The 18,945-nt window shown below is 42.6% G+C and overlaps 1 protein-coding gene across 20 annotated transcripts in view; it reads right to left on the reverse strand.

Moving 5' to 3' along the window:
* Positions 1-18,945, reverse strand: part of C2CD5 (C2 calcium dependent domain containing 5) — a 134,842-nt gene that overhangs the window by 19,598 nt on the left and 96,299 nt on the right. For all 20 annotated transcript variants that reach the window (XM_073318152.1, XM_073318105.1, XM_073318106.1 and 17 more), the window contains 7 exons: positions 16,485-16,625; positions 15,289-15,352; positions 8,488-8,549; positions 7,737-7,835; positions 7,210-7,299; positions 5,660-5,747; positions 4,277-4,363 (listed from right to left, as the gene is read on the reverse strand). In XM_073318152.1, the coding sequence (XP_073174253.1) occupies positions 4,277-4,363; positions 5,660-5,747; positions 7,210-7,299; positions 7,737-7,835; positions 8,488-8,549; positions 15,289-15,352; positions 16,485-16,625 (631 nt within the window). The remainder of the gene's footprint in view (positions 1-4,276; positions 4,364-5,659; positions 5,748-7,209; positions 7,300-7,736; positions 7,836-8,487; positions 8,550-15,288; positions 15,353-16,484; positions 16,626-18,945) is intronic.

The following is an 18,945-nucleotide window of genomic DNA, read 5'->3' on the forward strand; positions in this document are numbered from 1 at the left end:
TACCACACCAGGCCAGTAGCACCTACTCAGGAATCACTGTAGAACAAAGCATTGCAGTGCATGTTTGCTGGCATTCAAACAACATCCGTTCTTTATCTCTCTGTGTTATCCTCAGGAGAGTGATATCATTCATGGTCACCTGGTTGAAATAGGGTGCTTTTCTTAAGGGGACATTCAGAGGTGCCCGTTCCTGCTGGGCTGTTTGCCTGTGGCTGAACAGAAATGTTCCCTGCTGTTAGCCACAGGGAGGGGTGAGGGGCTAGCCACGTGGTGGGTGGAGGCAATATGCGACCTTATAACGAAAGCACATGTGCTGTGTATGTAATGTTAACAGCAAGGTTTACCGTGAAAGAGTGTACCATAGTTCCATAAAATGTGTCTTTTTAAATACCACTGTCCCTTTTTTTTTTTCTCCACCAGCTGCATGTGTTTCAATGATCACAGGATCTTCTCCTTCCCAGAGGCTAGTGAAGATTAGAAGGCGAAAAAACCGCACTCGTGATGAAATATTCTCTGAGCTCATGCTGTCCTCCCACACTGACAGAGCACAGACGAATGCGCAGAGGTACACAATGTCAGACTGCAGGAAAGCACAAAACGACCGGGAGGAGAGGTGGGCTGAGGAGAGTAAGTGGCGGGCTGAAGAAAGGGCTGAAGCTGAAAGGTGGCGGCAGCGTGATGAGAGGAGGCAGGATTCAATGCTGAGGGTGCTGGAGGATCAAACTAATGCGCTCCAGCATATGGCTGAGCTGCAGGAAAGGCAGCAGGAGCACAGCCCGCCGCTACAGCCCTTGTGTAACCAACCACCTTCCTCCCCAAGTTCCATAGCCTCCTCACCCAGACGCCCAAGAATGCGGTGGGGGGGCCTCCGGCCACCCAGCCACTCCACCCGAGAGGACTGCCCAAGCAACAAAAGGCTGGCATTCAATAAGTTTTAAACTTTTAAAGTGCTGTGTCACCTTGTCCTTCCCTCCTCCACCACCCCTCCCAGGCTACCTTGGCAGTTATCCCCCTCCCGGTGCTTCTCTCCTCCACCCCCCCCCCCAAGGCTACCTTGGCAGTTATCCCCCTATTTGCGTGATGAATTAATAAAGAATGCATGAATGTGAAGCAAGAATGACTTTATTGCCTCTGCAAGTGCCGATTGAAGGGAGGAGGGGAGGGTGCTTAGCTTACAGGGAAGTAGAGTGAACCAAGGGGCGGGGGGTTTCATCAAGGAGAAACAAACAGAACTTTCACACCGTAGCCTGGCCAGTCATGAAACTGGTCTTCAAAGCTTCTCTGATGCGCACCGCACCCTCCTGTGCTCTTCTAACCGCCCTGGTGTCTGGCTGCGCGTAACCAGCAGCCAGGCGATTTGCCTCAACCTCCCACCCCACCATAAACGTCTTCCCCTTACTCTTACAGATATCGTGGAGCGCACAGCAAGCAGTAATAACAGTGGGAATATTGGTTTCGCTGAGATCTAAGCGAGTCAGTAAACTGCGCCAGCGCGCCTTTGAACGTCCAAATGCACATTCTACCACCATTCTGCACTTGCTCAGTCTATAGTTGAACAGTTCCTGACTACTGTCCAGGCTGCCTGTGTACGGCTTCATGAGCCATGGCATTAAGGGGTAGGTTGGGTCCACAAGGATAACTATAGGCATTTCAACATCCCCAATGGTTATTTTCTGGTCTGGGAATGAAGTCCCTTCCTGCAGCTTTTGAAACAGACCAGAGTTCCTGAAGATGCGAGCGTCATGTACCTTTCCTGGCCATCCCATGTTGATGTTGGTGAAACGTCCCTTGTGATCCACCAGTGCTTGCAGCACCATTGAAAAGTACCCCTTGCGGTTTACATACTCGCCGGCTTGGTGCTCCGGTGCCAAGACAGGGATATGGGTTCCGTCTATGGCCCCACCACAGTTAGGGAATCCCATTGCAGCAAAGCCATCCACTATGACCAGCACATTTCCCAGGGTCACTACCCTTGATATCAGCAGAACTTTGATTGCGTTGGCTACTTGCATCACAGCAGCCCCCACAGTTGGTTTGCCCACTCCAAATTGATTCCCGACTGACCGGTAGCTGTCTGGTGTTGCAAGCTTCCACAGGGCTATTGCCACTCGCTTCTCAGCTGTGAGGGTTGCTCTCATCTTGGTATTCATGCGCTTCAGAGCAGGGGAAAGCAAGACACAAAGTTCCATGATAGTGCCCTTACGCATGCGAAAGTTTCACAGCCACTGGGACTCATCCCAGACCTGCAACACTATGGGGTCCCACTAGTCTATGCTTGTTTCCCGGGCCCAGAATCGGCATTCCACGGCATGAACCTGCCCCATTAGCACCATGATGCCTGCATTGCCAGGGCCCATGCTTTGAGAGAAGTCTGTGTCCATGTCCCCATCACTCTCGTCACCACGCTGATGTCGCCTACTCGCCCGGTTTCGCTTTGCCAGGTCTGGTGCTGCATACACTGCTGGATAATGCGTGTGGTGTTTAATGTGCTCCTAATTTCCAAAGTGAGCTGAGCGGACTCCATACTTGCCGTGGTGTGGCGTCTGCACAGAAAAAAGGTGCGGAACGATTGTCTGCTGTTGCTCTGATGGAGGGAGGGGCGACTGACGACATGGCTTACAGGGTTGGCTTACAGGGAATTAAAATCAACAAAGGCGGTGGCTTTACATCAAGGAGAAACAAAAACAATTGTCACACAGAATGGCCCCCTCAAGGACTGAACTCAAAACCCTGGGTTTAGCAGGCCAATGCTCAACCCACTAAGCTATCCCTCCCTCTCGTATTTCAGGCAGGACTTCACGGAGGGAGGGAGGGGGGGAGCAAATGAATACAAAACAAATCTGGCCTATTGCTTGTTTTGATCCACTCCATCTATCTTTTACATCTTTGGCTGGCAGCAGACGGTGCAGAAGGACTGCAAGCCATCCACATCTCTTGGCTGCTCGGCAGAAGATGGTACAATAGGACTGGTAGCCATCCTCATCTCCTGCCTGCCCGGCAAAAGATGGTACAATAGGACTGCTAGCCATCCATATTTCCTGCTTGCTCACCATAAGATGGTACAGTAGAACTGCCTGCAGGACTAAAGAGAATGACCTGGTCGAGTCACTCCTAATTTAGTCCCTGCACCCATGTCTGCCCAGGCGCTCCTGACCGAAGCGGCCAGGAGCACCTCGGCCATGATGATGATGGCTACCAGTCCTATTGTACCGTCTGCCGCCACAAGGCAATGGGTTGCTGCTGTTGTGTAGCAATGCAGTACCACTTCTGCCAGCACCCAGGAGACATACGGTGACAGTGAGCTGAGCGGGCTCCATGCTTGCCGTGGTATGGTGTCTGCACAGGTAACTCAGGAAAAAAGGCGCGAAATGATTGTCTGCCGTTGCTTTCACAGAGGGAGGGAGGGAAGGAGGGCCTGATGACATGTACCCAGAACCATCCGCGACAATGTTTTTTGCCCCATCAGGCATTGGGATCTCAACCCAGAATTCCAATGGGTAGCGGAGACTGCGGGAACTCTGGGATAGCTACCCACAGTGCAACACTCCGGAAGTCGACGCTAGCCTCGGTACTGTGGAAGCACTCTTCCGAGTTAATGCACTTAGAGCATTTTGTGTGGGGGAGACACACAATCAACTATATAAAAACGATTTCTAAAAACAGACGTCTATAAATTCGACCTAATTTCGTAGTGTAGACATAGCCTTAGTTTCCTTTCACTTACTCCCTCTTAAGTAACGAACACCCTTCCGTTAAAAAATTGTTCAAGGAAAATAGTAATCCATTTTTCTCAGCCCAACAGTCAAAGTTCACATGATAAAACATTCTTTGCCCAGAATAGACTGAGAGATACATTTTATTAACACTATTTGAATTTCTGAGTCTGGTATTGTGGGCAGTCATTTTACATGCGCTACTTGAAGAAACAAGGCAGCACAGGACAGGGCTACAGAAGTCCAATAAACTAAATGCTGCATAGGGACAAAGATTCCACTTATGATGATTTAAATACAATAAATGGAGCAGAAGATGGAAAATTCTTGTTAAGTAACAAGTGAGAGGACAAAGGAAGAGGAGAGAAGTGTGCTTACCAATCCTTCTTATCTAATGCTTGAGAAATCTGACTGAAGGGCAAAGCGTTTCATTATATCTGAGGTAGCACAGAATGTCAAAGCATGGTACATAGCTGCTTTCAAAAGAATACAAACCACCAGCAATGAGGGAGTGAGTGAGTGGAACACCGTACAGGATTATTTTTTCTTTTCATTTAACCAACCTTTAGCTGGTGAGAATGGTTGAGAAACAAGAGGATCAGAGCAAAGTTCCAGTGGAAATTGTAGCTGCTCTTCATTATCTGTAGAGGCTTCAACAAAGAAGAAATACACACATACATAAAACAGATATTTAACCAAAACCCCCAAATCTTGCCAATATAAGTAAGTTTTAATTTAGTAAGGACTGACTAGAACACATTTATTCAACATAAATACACAGTGATGGACTTTTGAGTGCAGATAAGCAATTAGACGTTTGCTAATAAATACAGCTGCAAAACTACTTGGACGGAATCTGAATTCCACTCAATAGGGCTTAACTTAAATAGGAATATTTCAGGAAAACCAACCCAACTGCTTTAGGTCTGCCTTAACTAAGTTAACTGTATCCAACAGTCGGTTTTTCTTATATTTTCCTATTAAATAAAATTCCTATTGATACCTGGTGGTTCTATCTATTTAGTGCTAGTGAAAGAAGCTGGATAGGCCTGGATGCTTAAGTTCACTATCCAAACAAGATAAATAACACAGAGGCAGAAGAAAGCCCCCTCAACCGGCCAGTTAATGACTTGAACGCTTGCAAACTCAGCTTCGAAAGGCCATTTCAAGAAGTGAGAAAAGAATTCAAACCTCCAAGCTCAGTCCATTTTTGCAGAGAGGATATCAATTGTGACCTGAACTCAACACTTCAGTGCCAGGAACCAGACTGAAATTATCAGTTTAATTCACATTGGTTATTGAACAGCCATAAAAAGGTAACTATTTTCAGTTACTGTTGAACTGATCTAGATTTAAACCAGTGAACTCGAGGTTCAGGGCTCTGTAGCCCCTTATCAACTTCCATCATTAATAGTTTAAATAAAGTCTACCTAAATTTCTTTAGAACATGCATTCTTCCTCAGTTTAGCATGGATGCTCTTTTAGCAAGCTCATACATAAATTGCATAAATCTTCTCCACTCCCTTCAGAATGTCTTACACTTCACTGAGTTCCAAAAAGTCAGTTAGCCTAGTTTTCTAAGTATTGTGAATAATGAATTTCCTAAAATCTTATGAAAAGATTCTGCAATTTATAAGAATAAGCACAAGTATTCTATGATAAATACGTCCTTTTTTCCAAAGCACAGTGGCAGCAGGAAAATGCATGTGTAGACCACTTATTCTTTAGAATCCATTAAAAAGTTTGTTTAAAAAACTGGAGCATGGAATAAGGTTAAGAATTTCTTTCATATAGTTTCAGGTCTGTTGACTAGAGAGAGTTCTCCAGTGAAGAAGCGTGTGGTTGAATTGATAAACTAAAATGATATCATCCACTACACATTAAACATCTTTCCTATACAAACAATTATCAAGAATTGATCATTTCGCCTCCCTCAAAATTCTTACCCCTTTGCAATGTTTTTTCTGCAGGGACTTTACTGGTTTGTAAAGCCTGATTTTTGTCAAATGTTATTGCAACTGCTGTGACTGTGACCTGCAATCAAAAGATACAGTACATATTGTTACTATAAAATCTCTCTTGTACAATCTTCCAAAAGCTTTGCCAAAATTAACATTCTGCTATGGGGAAAATTTACATCATGCATGTTATTGGGAGTAGAAATAAGTTGTTTGTTTTTTCGCAGCACTTACATTTTTGTTAACTATATTCAAGGTACTGTTTTGTGACAAGAGATACCTATGAAATACCATAACCCATTAATGGCAATGTTCTATATAAATAACGTTTGAGACCCTTAATCGTAGTGTGAAAGTAGAATTAATTATATTGAAATTATAATTCATTAAAGAAATGCTGCTTGAAAGATTTGTTGAAATATAGTTGTCATGAAGAGAAACATTAAGGAGTGTGAGACAATGGGTCCTCAAACTAATTAACTTAGAGCTCCTACTGAGCTAGGAGATCGGTAAACGTTAGTATGCAAATAAGATATGTATGTATATTTGTCAGTTTCTGCTTCCTTTTGTCTCCTATGTTGGATTGGCTTTGGCTTGTCTGTATAAATGGGTTGGCTTGAGCTTTTTGTAGGAGGCTCACATATATCTGGGTGCATTGGCAAAGTGCTTTGCTAATAAACAGAGTTGTCTGACAAATTCAGTGAGTCTTGAATCTGACTTTGACAGTAGTAATTAGAAGCTAACAAAATGGCAGTCATTGCTGGAATGAAGAAACACAGCAGATGTTATATAAAACAACCTTCCATGGCAGAGATGGTCTAAGAGCTGATATTGGCTAGGATCTGTTGTCAAAAGAGCCACCTAACAATATTTGAGCCAAGTTTTTTTTTTTTAAAAAAAGTGTGTGTGAACAAAACCAAAACATAATTAGGATTTTGTATTTTCATCAATTCTTTGCCTTTCATCAGAGGATTGCAAAGCATCTTATAAATATGAGTTGAGCCTCACGGTACTTTGTGAGGTAGGCAAGGAATATAAAGGAATTTTTCCCCAGCCACAGAAATGAAGCCACACTTTTGTTGCAAACAGAGGAGCTACTTAATAGCTTACGCCAACAAAACACACAATGTATTAAAAGTAAGTGAAGAAATAAACTGCATCCTCTTGAAACTGCAAGAAAAAATTAGGTAGTCAAAACAAAGTTACCAAATTTAGAATTTGTAAAGGATGGTGGATTAAGCAGCCATATTTTTATTGTATGTGCCATGGGGCACCTTTAAAGGCAACTAGTCAGGACCTTCCATTTCATATTTCATTGGAAAGATGGCATTCCATCAGCACAATAACATGCTGTGGTGCTGTTTCATATAATCAGAGGGAGAGCGTGAACAGCTGAATGAACACATCTTGTGGCACACAGTTCTTCCTTAAAGCTCCCTCAGCATACTAGTGACTCAATCTAATCTAGTTTATGTTGCAAGATCTAATGTAATCAGAAAACATGGTGGCATTAACAACAAATGAAAAAAATCAGTTACCTGAATTACTTCATCCTCTGGAAGAGCCACTGTAAAATTTACATGACAAAGGCAGCAGGGAATCATAGATCGTAGCTTAAAATACAGACTCTGTTGAATACAATACATTATTTGTGTTATTCTAAAAAAATGTTAATTCTATATTTGGTTTATTCTGGATTTCTTTTTTGCAGTAAAAATAATTACCCTATTATTTTCTCTTATTTAAGACTCAATTAGTGATTTCATTTGAGGTTTAAAGGTTTATGGTATGTTGTCTGCTCTGTGCAATAGCTTAATATTGTTATTTTTATAACATGCTGCGTCAAAGATTTTATTCTGATTTGATGTGTCTCAGGAGCTATTAGCATCATATAGCCAGCATTTTAAATATTTGTAGAGCTGCTCAGGAACTAATTACATATGCAACCTAAAACAAGTCTATAATTTTGAAAGGTAAGCCTAAAAAATGTTGTTTGCAATGTAACCTAAATTCCATGTTACCTCGAATTAAATAAATGCACACATCTGGAAACTAGAACTCTTACCTTAAGCAGATTCTCACAGAGATCATTAAAGTTCTTGTTAAGTGTTTGATTTGTCAGGTTAATGTTACTTAATCTGGATACTCTTACTGAGGTGAACATCTGAAGCAGAAACATAAAAGTGTATAGTTTTAATCTTCCTCAATTTTAAATCTATATGTTGCAATAGTGGGAACAGAGCAATCGATTAAAGACATTAATCAGCAGTAGTAGTCATGGTTAATAGAGAAAGAGGAAGAAACAGAAGTGAAAGTCTATGATCACACAAAGGGTGACTCTCTCAAAAATACAACTTTTTTTTTTTAAACATAAGCTTAAGTATTCAACCTCATCGGGGGCTTGAAAGCCAGCCCTGGTTCTTACCATGTCACTCTTCAACAGCAAACCAGGTTCTGCGGGCCAAATCATACCCATAGTTACACCCATGCAACCCCTTTACCTTGAAAGGAATTGCACAGGTACAACTAAGTTGATCTTCTAAAAGCTATTCTGTTGACTATGCACAATACAGCTCACACTTTCTTGGCTGAACTGATTCTGCAATGCAACAGGAGTAGAAAGCAATAAAAACTTATTTTTGTCACAACTCAGTTATATCTGTTTAAACAAACAGGAATGGATATGTTGAGTAAGGGGGTGTCATTTTTCATTTTTCAGAGTACAGCTACTCTCAAAAATCTATTGCAATGTCAACAGTATATTTGTATACAAGTTTGGTTTTAAAAGGTCTTTTTGTTTTTAAAAACAACTTTACCTGTATATCAGAAGTCCAGTTATTTATGCCAGGCATAATTTCTGTGTTACAACTGTAGAAGCCTGTTACAGAAAATATTCACAGAGTTATATAATGTGCTGTGCATGAAGTAGTGCAGAGTTTCCCAAAAGCTAAATTAACTTTCCACAGTACTTTTTTCAAATATTGCAATGCATAAACTTAAAAACATACAAGCAGTACTAAAGAAATATACCAGCTTTCTAAAAATAACGTATTTCATAATATAGACCAAAGTTTAAAAACCTACACAGCAGCAAAAATGTGAAGCATTAGTAAATAAATATTCTTAAAAGTATAAAGCTTCATTACCGTAATTTGTATATTAATCTTTTTTCATTTGCCAAAAAATGCCTCACAAAACAAGACAATCTCTGTGGTCACTTGATTTCTGATCTCAAAGTGACTATCCTTCAACAAAAAAAACTTCGAAAACAGACTCCAACGAGAGACTGCTGAATTGGAATTAATTTGCAAATTGGGTACAATTAATTTAGGCTTGAATAGAGACTGGGAGTGGTTGAGTCATTATACTAAGTAAAACTATTTCCCCTTGTTTATTCCTCCCCCCCACTGTTCCTCAGACGTTCTTGTTAACTCTTGGAAATGTGCTGGAAATGGCCCACCTTGATTATCACTTCAACAGGTTTTTTTTTCCCCCAACCCCACTCTCCTGCTGGGAACAGCTCATCTTAAGTGATCACTCTCCTTACAATGTGCATTTTTTCGTGGTCTGTGTGTATATAAATCTCCTCACTGTATTTTCCACTTTATGCATCCGATGAAGTGAGCTGTAGCTCACGAAAGCTCATGCTCAAATAAATTGGTTAGTCTCTAAAGTGCCACAAGTACTCCTTTTCTTTAAACACTAGAATCACACTCAGTGCAGCAAAGATGCTCACGCTATGAGAGGCATGTGGGAACTGAGACCGACTGAGGGACCAGCAGATTCATGTCTCCCATCACACGCTCACTCTGGGCCATACGCTCATTGAGTGCAATGGTGGGCGGAATTGCCCGCACTATTTACAGGTATCTTGTTTTTTTTTGTCAAGTGCTTATAGTTGAATTTGTGTAAGTTAAATGCGCGTATGATGCGACTCACCTGTACTTAAAAGAAATTTAGAACAAGCCCTGCAACTGCATGTCAAAGTTCATACATGAGTGGATACTATGGATACCATGAATATAAGCAAGCTGGAAGGCATGATAAAAGACTACTATGTGTCACAACATGAAGATGACATTTCACATCTATGAAGAATAACTGCCATTCTTTTCTACAAAGATATTCTTGAAAGCTAAAAGGTGAGTATGTTGTAACTAGCTGTTTGCTATTAAAATGAAGTTTATAATGGAGCTGCAGCCCCGAATACTGAAGTTCCATGAGGAACAATGTATTGTTGGTTGCTGGATCCTATAGTAAGGAAATTGGTCTTAAAGAATTTTATTTTAAATATACATTTCTGTATTAACTATATTAATACACATGAAGAAAAAAAATTTGAACTAACCGAGATTGAGAGAAGAAGAAAAAAGAAAACCAACCGGAATTTTGGAAAACAAATAAGTGCTGCTTCAAAGAATAAAACGAAAATACAACTTTTTGGAAAAGAGACACTGAAACCAGAAAAAAACCCCAAAAAACCCCAAGCAAAAAAAAAGATTGTTTGCAATTGAGAATCAAAAGGTAGGAATAATTTTTTCCAAAGAAGAAACAATCACAACGTTGTAGTACAGAGGGGGGCAAACTACGACCCGTGGACCACATCCGGCCCGCAGGACCCTTCCCTCTGGCCCCGAGCTCCTGCCAGGGAACAGGGTCAGGACAGGCTTGCGAAGGAGCCAGCCCAATTCCTCGGCAGCGCGGTGAGCAACGCGGAGGCTAGCCCCTGGCCCCTCTCCTTCTGCTCCCCTCCTTTGCAGTTACAGTTCCCCCAGCACCTGGGCAGCATGGCTGCAGCTCTGGCTGGGCGGCATGGCTATAGTGCCACCAGACCTGGGGCTCCAGGGCGTTGCGGTCAGGGAGCAGGGGGAATTGGGGGTAGGAGGCAAGAAGCAGTGGGGCGGTCAAGGGGCCTGGGCCCTGCTGCTGGGGACAGGGGCAGAACAAGCCAGGGCCCCCCTCCACTCCCAGCATGCTTGGCCCCTGTCCCCAGCAGCCAAGCCCAAACAGGGAGCAAGCCCTGCCTGACTGCCAGGGAGAGCAGCAAAATGAGCAGAGGAAACACACAGGGAAAGGAATGAGCCTCCCTTATCCCCACCCCACAGGTAACATGGAGCGTGGAGAGCAAGGAGGGTTGGATAGGGGGGTGGTCAGGGGGTGGGGAGCAGGGGAGGTTGGATAGGGATGGGCGTCCTGGGGGATGGTCAGGGGCAGAGAGCTGGGGTGTTTGGATAGGATGTGGGAGTCCTGGGGGGCAGTCGGGAGGGTTGGATGGGGGTGGGGGACAGACCACGCCTCGCTGTTTGGGGAGGCATAGCCTTCCCCAGCCTTCTCTACCCGGCCCTCCATACAATTTCTGTACCCGATGGGGCCCTAGAACCAAAAAGTTTGCTCACCCCTTTTGTAGTAGGTAGCACATGTTTTAATAATGTATATATTGCACAAACAACGTTGCTAAATAATAGACGTATAGACCACTAACATCTCTCATATGAAGTTCTAGCATCAATTCTGCTGTTGTTGGCATCCTTTCGTCTGCGAGAGACAGTGGGAATTGCAGACTATGATTTAAGTCAGTCTCCAACCTTTTCACATACAAGATCATTTTTTGAATTTAAGTGCAACCCAGGATCTATCCCGCCCCTTCCCCAAAGCCCTGCCCACTCCATTCCCCGCCCTCACCCCCGCTCACTCTCTCCCACCCTCACTCACTTTCACCGGGCTGGGGCAGGGGGTTGGGGCCGATGGGTTCAGAGCGTGGAGGGGGCTTTGGGCTGAGCCTGGGGCAGGGGTGTAGGAGGGGAGAGGAGTACAAGCTCTGGGAGGGAGTTTGGGTGCAGGAGGGGGCTCAGGGCTGGGGCAGAGTGTTGGGGTGCTGGCCCTGGGAGAGAGCTCAGGGCTGGGGCAGGGGCTTGGGGTACAGGAGGGGGTATGGGGTGCTGGATCTGAGAGGGGGCTCAGGGTTGGGATGCGGGCTTCCACCAGGCAGCACTTACCTTGGGCAGTGGCGCAGCGGGGCTAAGGCAGGCTTCCTGCCTGCCCTGGCCCCACGCCGCTCCCGGAGGCGGCCAACATGCCCCTCTGGGAGGGGCACGTGGCTCTGCACGCTGCTCCTGCCTGCAAGTACCGCGCCCGCAGCTCCAATTGGCCACAGTTCCCCATTCCTGGCCAATGGGAGCTGCAGGGGCAGTGCCTGCAGGCAGAAGCAGCGTGCGGAGATCCCTGCCCCACCCCCAGGAGCGTGCTGGCCGCTTCCAGCGGCGGCACACAGCCAGGGCAGGCAGGGAGCCTCTGCTTTAGCCCCGACGTGCTTTTAGCGGCCAGGAGATCACGATCAACTGGCAGAGGCTCCAAGATCGACCAGTTGATCGTGATCTACTGGTTGGTGACCACTGATGTAGATGGTTTGCAATGTCTCATGTGACTGAATAGTCCAATCCGAGATTTGCATGAGCTTTAGCAGTTATTGCAAGTGTATGTATCTTGTTTGGGAGCTGCTTGCTTCCTATGGGCTCTTTTCTCTTCAAGCTGTAGGAGCCAGCTCCTGTCATGGACTTTGATATCCTGATGTAGACGATGGCGCCACTTGTTACGATCATTTGTCAAGATTTCCCATTGGTCAGAATCAATTCCAAATTCCTTCATATCTCGCTTGTGTGTATCTTTATAGCGAAGCTTGGGGCGTCCTGTTGTTCTTGTTCCCCCTGATAGCTCCCCGTATAGCATGTCCCTGGGCATGCGTCCATCTTCCAACCTACTCAGATGGCCCAGCCAGCGCAGTCGTCTTTGCATGAGCAGGGTTGTGACACTTCGTAAATTTGCCCTCCGAAAAACCTCTGCGTTGGTGACCTTATCCTGCCATTTGGTGTTGAGTATGAGGCGTAAACAACGTACGTGGAAACTATTTAACCTTTTCTCCTGATGAGCATAAGTTGTCCATGTTTCTTCACCATACATGAGAGTGCTGAGGACGCAAGCTTGGTACACGAGCATTTTGGTCTTGATGGTAAGCTTTCAGTTGTTCCATGCTCTTTTAGTTAGTCTGCTAAAGGTGGTGGCAGCCTTTCCAATGCAAACATTTAGTTCTTCATCAAGTGAGAGGCTGGTGGTCACTGCAGAACCTACACAGCTGAACTTTTGGACTACTTCTAGCTTGTTTGCATTTAAGATAATTGAAGGATCTTGTGGAACCCCCTGTCTGAATACAACTGTTTTCTTGTTGCTGATGGTGAAAGCAAGTGCCTGACAGGTACTTGAAAGGCAGTCCATAAGTTCTTGTAGTAGATCTTCATTGTGGGCTATGAGGGCATCAGCAAATAGAAGTTCCCTGATTAGCACCTTTTTGACTTTGGTTTTTGACTTAAGTCGGGACTGGTTGAAAGAATTTCCCATCTGATCTTGTGCGGAGATACGCTCCATCTTTCATGTCCTTAAACACATAGTGAAAGAGTACCGAGAAGCTTTCAAAAAAGAGTCTAGAGGCAAGAACACATCCTTGCTTCACTCTGCTTTTCATCTCAAAGCAGTTTGAAGTGGACCCATGAAACTGGACAGTTGCTCTCATGTTGTCGTGGAATGAACATAGAAGACTTAACAAGTTTGGTGGGCACCCTATCTTTTCTAGTATTGCAAACAGACCTGCTCTGCTGACCGTGTCAAATGTTTTGGTTAGGTCCACAAGGGCAAGGTACAATGTTCGGTTTTGCTCTCTGCACTTTTCTTGGAGTTGACGCAGAGAAAATATCATGTCTTTAGTTGATCTTCTAGCCCTGAATCCACACTGTGACTCAGGGTAGAACTGATTCGCCAGCTCTTGTAGGCACACTAAAATGACTTCTGTGAAAGCTTTTCCTGCTACACTTAGTAGCGAAATACCCCTGTAGTTGTTGCAGTCGCCCTTTTCGCCTTAATTTTTATATAAAGTGAGGATGTTTGCATCATGCATCTCTTGTGGTATCTCACCCTCTTTCCAGCATTTAAGTAGCACCTGATGAAGATATGGTAATAGGCTGTCTTTCCGGCACTTGAGGCCATCTTTTCCAGGAGCCTTGACACTTGACAGTAAATCAGTGGCCTTGCTTCGCTCTTCTACAGTGGGCTCCACATCTAGCTCTAGCAGGTGAGAATTGAAAACCTGCTACCGCTATGACCATAAGCAGTACAACCCGTACTGGTCAATTCCAAGCGCTGGGCAGTGGTTAATTAACTCAGAAACCTCAGGAAGTGCCAATGGCTTCTGGCTGATGAGTGCCTGAGAAGGGTAGTGGGGGAAATGCCTCCCCTTGATGGAGGAAATGCCATCAAAAGGTGGATGAGCAAACGACATCTACACAGGACAGACTGGGCCCTTCAGCTGTGGCCGACAACCAATCTTGAAGCGGAGCCCTGAAAGGCACGAAGATGGAAGATCTCTGCACTGGCAACTCCTTCAGCATAGCTGGTTCCAAAGGACTCCCGGCCTTCCTTTGGTCCAAACCAGTGAAGTCAAGAGGGGGCCGCTGACACACTGCCAAAGCAGCGCCTCCATATCAACTGCCCAGGCTATTGCAGCAACATCATATGAAGAGGACACTTCGTCTTTGCTGGCAACATGGACAAATACGGAAGGTGGCAGTTATGGGTTATAAGCTCTCACTTGATTGGCACAGAGAGGGTGCCACGGGTCACCTTCGACGGTGGGAGGAATCAATTCTGCTACACTGTCAATAATTCATTTTGTAGCATCTATTGATTTCTGAAAATCTAATACTCTTGTTCAGTGCTAAACTCTGATGTTTACAGATTCACAAGGACTTTAGCAAGTATTGAAGAAATTAGTACCCCTCCCACACACACACACAGTTTGCTATTATTTATTACACTGCTGCTTTCTAGAGAAAATAAGCACAGTGGATTTGGATGAAAAACTTGATGTGGATGAAATAATTAAGAAACCCATGTCTTCTTGAACTGTCTCTCCTCAATAGAAATAAACAGTTTGGAAAGCTCCAGTGGAAGACAGGAGTAGATTTTCATATGGAGACGGGCGTGGAAATGAATGCTGCCACATTGAAAGAAAAAATACATTTGACAACACGTGAGATCCAACAAATAATACTGTTCAGTTTAAACAACATTCCTGGAATAAAAAACAATATCTAGTGGACAGTTCATATTATATGGCTAAAGTCACTGCAGCAATATATTGACTCAATACTTCTACTTTCAGTGAACCCTCTACCTACATTTCAGCCATCCAGAATATAACAATCTGCAGATACTGAATTACTAGTGCAAAAGACACAAGAATTTTGAAACTTTTCACTCTACAAGGAAATGACTACCATGTTGAATTTCCAGTTATGATACAAAAAGATGATCAGCACACAACAGTGTATTGGGAATCAATCTTCCTTGCCTCAGGTTACAATCAGCACATTCTCAAGAGAGACAAAGTATTTTTCCTCTGTGAGATTTGACCCACAATATTGCATTTCAAGGAATTTTTTTTTCCCCAATTCTGACCTTGCATGAAATAAAACAATTCTCTATTATCCAGCATATTGTGAAAAAGACTGCCAGAAGTTTATACAACTATTAATTTTAACCACATAGCATGAGAATTTTGTTTACGCTACCTGGAGGTGGTGGAACATCTGTCAGTAAAGAATGTACATCTTCCATTGCATCTGTATCATCAATCTGAAACAAATAAAATACACTGGTACTGTCAAGATGACAAAAATACTACAACAAAGTTATTACTAGATACAAAAGTCGAGTGTTTTTTTTTAAATAGGTGAATTTATTTAGACGCCTAAATAAATGACTAATTTGGGAATTGCTGGGTACTTAGCACTTTTGAAAATCAGTTAACTTATATAGATTCCTAAATAAGGGCTTTAGCCCAAACTTAGACACCCAGTTTTGAAAAACCATACCGATGTTTTTAAATTTCATATTTACTTCTGAAAAAACTAGCTGGATCAATAAAGAGGCAAACTGAACAAAATACAAAACAACTAATCAAGATTTTTTTAAAATAAAAAACAATACTCTATTTCTTCAAGTTTTATTATAATTATCAACTGACCACCACTTTCAAGTTTAAAATTCAATAATTTTTGATTTAGCACTTTCAGGGAAACAAAATTTATTTTTACACTTCTCACAGTACTTCAAAGTATTTAATTCATTTAAATATATGCTCATTAACAAGCAATGTAGCTTCAGAATAAACAAGTACACTTCAAATATTAAGTTATAACATGCACCTCTTCACCTGACAGAGCACTCCAGAGTCCTTCTGTTTTCTGAAGGCCATTTAGTTTAATAAAATTTTAGACTCGAAAAATTCTAGCTCCTCAGACATAAAAAAAGACAATATAATAGGAGCCGCAAAGAATAAATAAATTGTATGAATAATCACAAAAATAATGGAATTTTCGGGATACAAACACTGAATGCTGAGGTGCTAGCATACAAGCTATTTAAGGCTTGGATCAGTGATGATGGCCTGTCTTTTATGTAGCTGAAAAAGAATCTCCCATTTGCTTTTTATTAGCATCTAGGTACTGCTTGACATAGATGACCAAGAGGAGGATATCTTTTAGGATGTGGTTCATAGGCACAGACTAGATGTGCTCAAGAACAACAGGAAAGAAGAACAGAGGGAGCTTCCAATTTCAATTAAGAGTTTCTATTGATACAAAAATTAATGAGCTGCTCTACAATTCAGGATACTTTGGAAATAATGAACAGGTCCTTTATCTATTTTCCACACATTTTTCAGGATGAAAAGTAGGAGCATGAGCATCATAGAAACGGATATTACCTCCAAGACAAAAGCATCCTTTTTCCCATGTGAAAGGTCCAATTCCATAACTTCATCAGAACTTTCTGACTGAGATCTTAGCAGCCTAGAACGCTGTCTTGGTTCTGGAAAGGGAGACCCTATGATTTCCTCAGGTATCTCCTGAAAATAGTATTACAATAAAATTCATATATGTACTCCATTTCTTAAAACTAATTTGAAAATTTAACAACTTGCCATAACATAGTTCTAAGACTCAGAACATTCTGAATATCATTCTACTTAGAAATAATTCTGTCGACAATATAAACCATATTTTCTGCTTTTAATTCCATCCTGTCCCTTTTATTTTAGAATTTTCTTTATCACAACTAGGGATATATGCATACAGGATTTATCTCCCTCATGTCAATCATTCCTGCTACTTATATCACAGACCAGGATTACTGCTTCTGGAAAGGAGTAAGAATTAGCTCCACAACAGCCAATTGTGGTGACTTAAAGAAAGTTGTATATACAAAAATTCTGGTTTTATACAACATCCCTTGGTAATGACAAACAGTGAAATAAACTCATTTTTCATTATACACATAGATAATGCACACAGTGACTGTAAGAAATATGTCAGATCTATTAATAACAATGATAGATGAACCGCTGAAGTCTAACTGTTTAAGACAAAAATCCTGTTCACGATATACATTTTTGGTTCTTTTAATTTTTTGTCCCAGTCAGTTTCCCCTAAGCTTTAATAACAGATGTTGCATATTCTGCATCAAATTGAGAGAGGGGAATAAAATGTATCGACACTATCCCTATCAGTGATGAGTAATGTTAACCAGATCTGAAAGTAATTGCATCCATTCTACCTCAAGTTTCTGGATACATTAAGGATTATATGAGATGTACCATATCTACTTATTTCTGTATAAGAGGAAAGTTAAGAACAAAAAACTGCTAGGGAATCTTCCTGAAGACTCTCTCAGTTTACTAGGGAAGGTGAAGTGATTCTGGTCTATTGAAAAAAATTATGTAGGTTGTGTAATGCGGAGATCTTCCTGTAACCAAAGAGCCGAAGACTCCATGACACCTATTAGAGACCTCACTATGCCAATCTAATTAACCTAGAGGCCACTCAGGCCTGGTCTACACTGAAAAATTTAACACCCTGAGCACTGTAGTTAGGTCGACCTAGCCACCCGTGTAGATGCCGCAAGGCTGACGGAAGAACTCTTCCGTTGACCTAGTTACTGCCTCTCAGAGTGGCGGATTAACTACCTCTTCTGTAGATGCAGGAAGTGCCCATGCTGCAGTGCAGCAGCGGCACCACTGTAGTGCTTGTAGCATAAACAGCCTCAGTTACTAAGGAGAATGGGGTGCATTAAAAAACCATCAGACAGCGGTAAAGAGAAAACTTTGCATGGAGTATTTCGACCTGGAATAATTTTTTTTAATGGCAGCTACAAATCATAGAAAAATTGGATTTATATTGGAATTGTTGATACAGGCTTAGGGGCCCTATTTGACAGAAAGCAACTTCCATGTTTTCTGCCTCACAGTGGTCAACAACACCTCCAGCTACACAGCTGCAAAGATTATCTATTTCAAAAAAAGATTAATTTTCCTTCTTGGGAGTGGCTACCTACTGCTCATTCATGTGCACAAGAACACCACTCTTGCCAGAGTCTCAGCTTGGCTCTTGGGCAGGATGAGATCCTCTGTAACTGACAGCTAGCCATAGAAACAAGACATGTTAAGCCCCTTCACAGTCCAAAAATCTGGAATCTATTTCTGTATTGGGACCAGTGAATTCCTACGGTTCTAAGAAAGAGGGACAGTTACTGGCCAGCCTATAGGTCACCTTATATAAAAATACTTGGGTGGGGCAGAAGTCTCCCACAGTATTCTTCTCCAATGATGTAAATGGAAGGATCAAAGTGGAAAGAGAGTACGGTAGATGTTCCCAGTTTCCATACAACATTAGGGATATTTTTTCTTTATATGTATATTTTTTAAGTCTGCCAGGACTTGTCCCTTCCCTATTTTAGGGCTAGAGAAGAGCTAATCCTGCAGGAGGGCTGTAGGAATATCCAGGCAGTTACGGAATTGTATAGTGACAGAGATGGAAATCGTATTTATACTATTTTTTCTCCCCTTCAGCTACTCTTCAACTCCTAGCATGTAAGAATAGAGGATTTCAGGAGGCTCTCTGTGCAGACTAACCTCTCTCTCTATTAGGATGGTCTGCAGTGGAGCTAGGTTGTGAAGCATGGAAGGCTATGCATATTTGAGTCTAGACTGGACTCTTACCTATAGAACCATGGTATACCATATTAATTGCTTCCTGGTTATGAGGCTATAACTACAGCTGGAGCTAAAAACTCTAAGCCAAAGGATATGTTATTACCAAGTTAACAAGGAGTACATGCAGACTATTAGAGTGAAAGATGCTTTCTAACCTTCCACAGCTACACTCCAACTG

Source organism: Lepidochelys kempii, chromosome 1 (assembly GCF_965140265.1).
Source record: "Lepidochelys kempii isolate rLepKem1 chromosome 1, rLepKem1.hap2, whole genome shotgun sequence".
In the NCBI taxonomy this organism is placed as follows: domain Eukaryota; kingdom Metazoa; phylum Chordata; order Testudines; family Cheloniidae; genus Lepidochelys; species Lepidochelys kempii.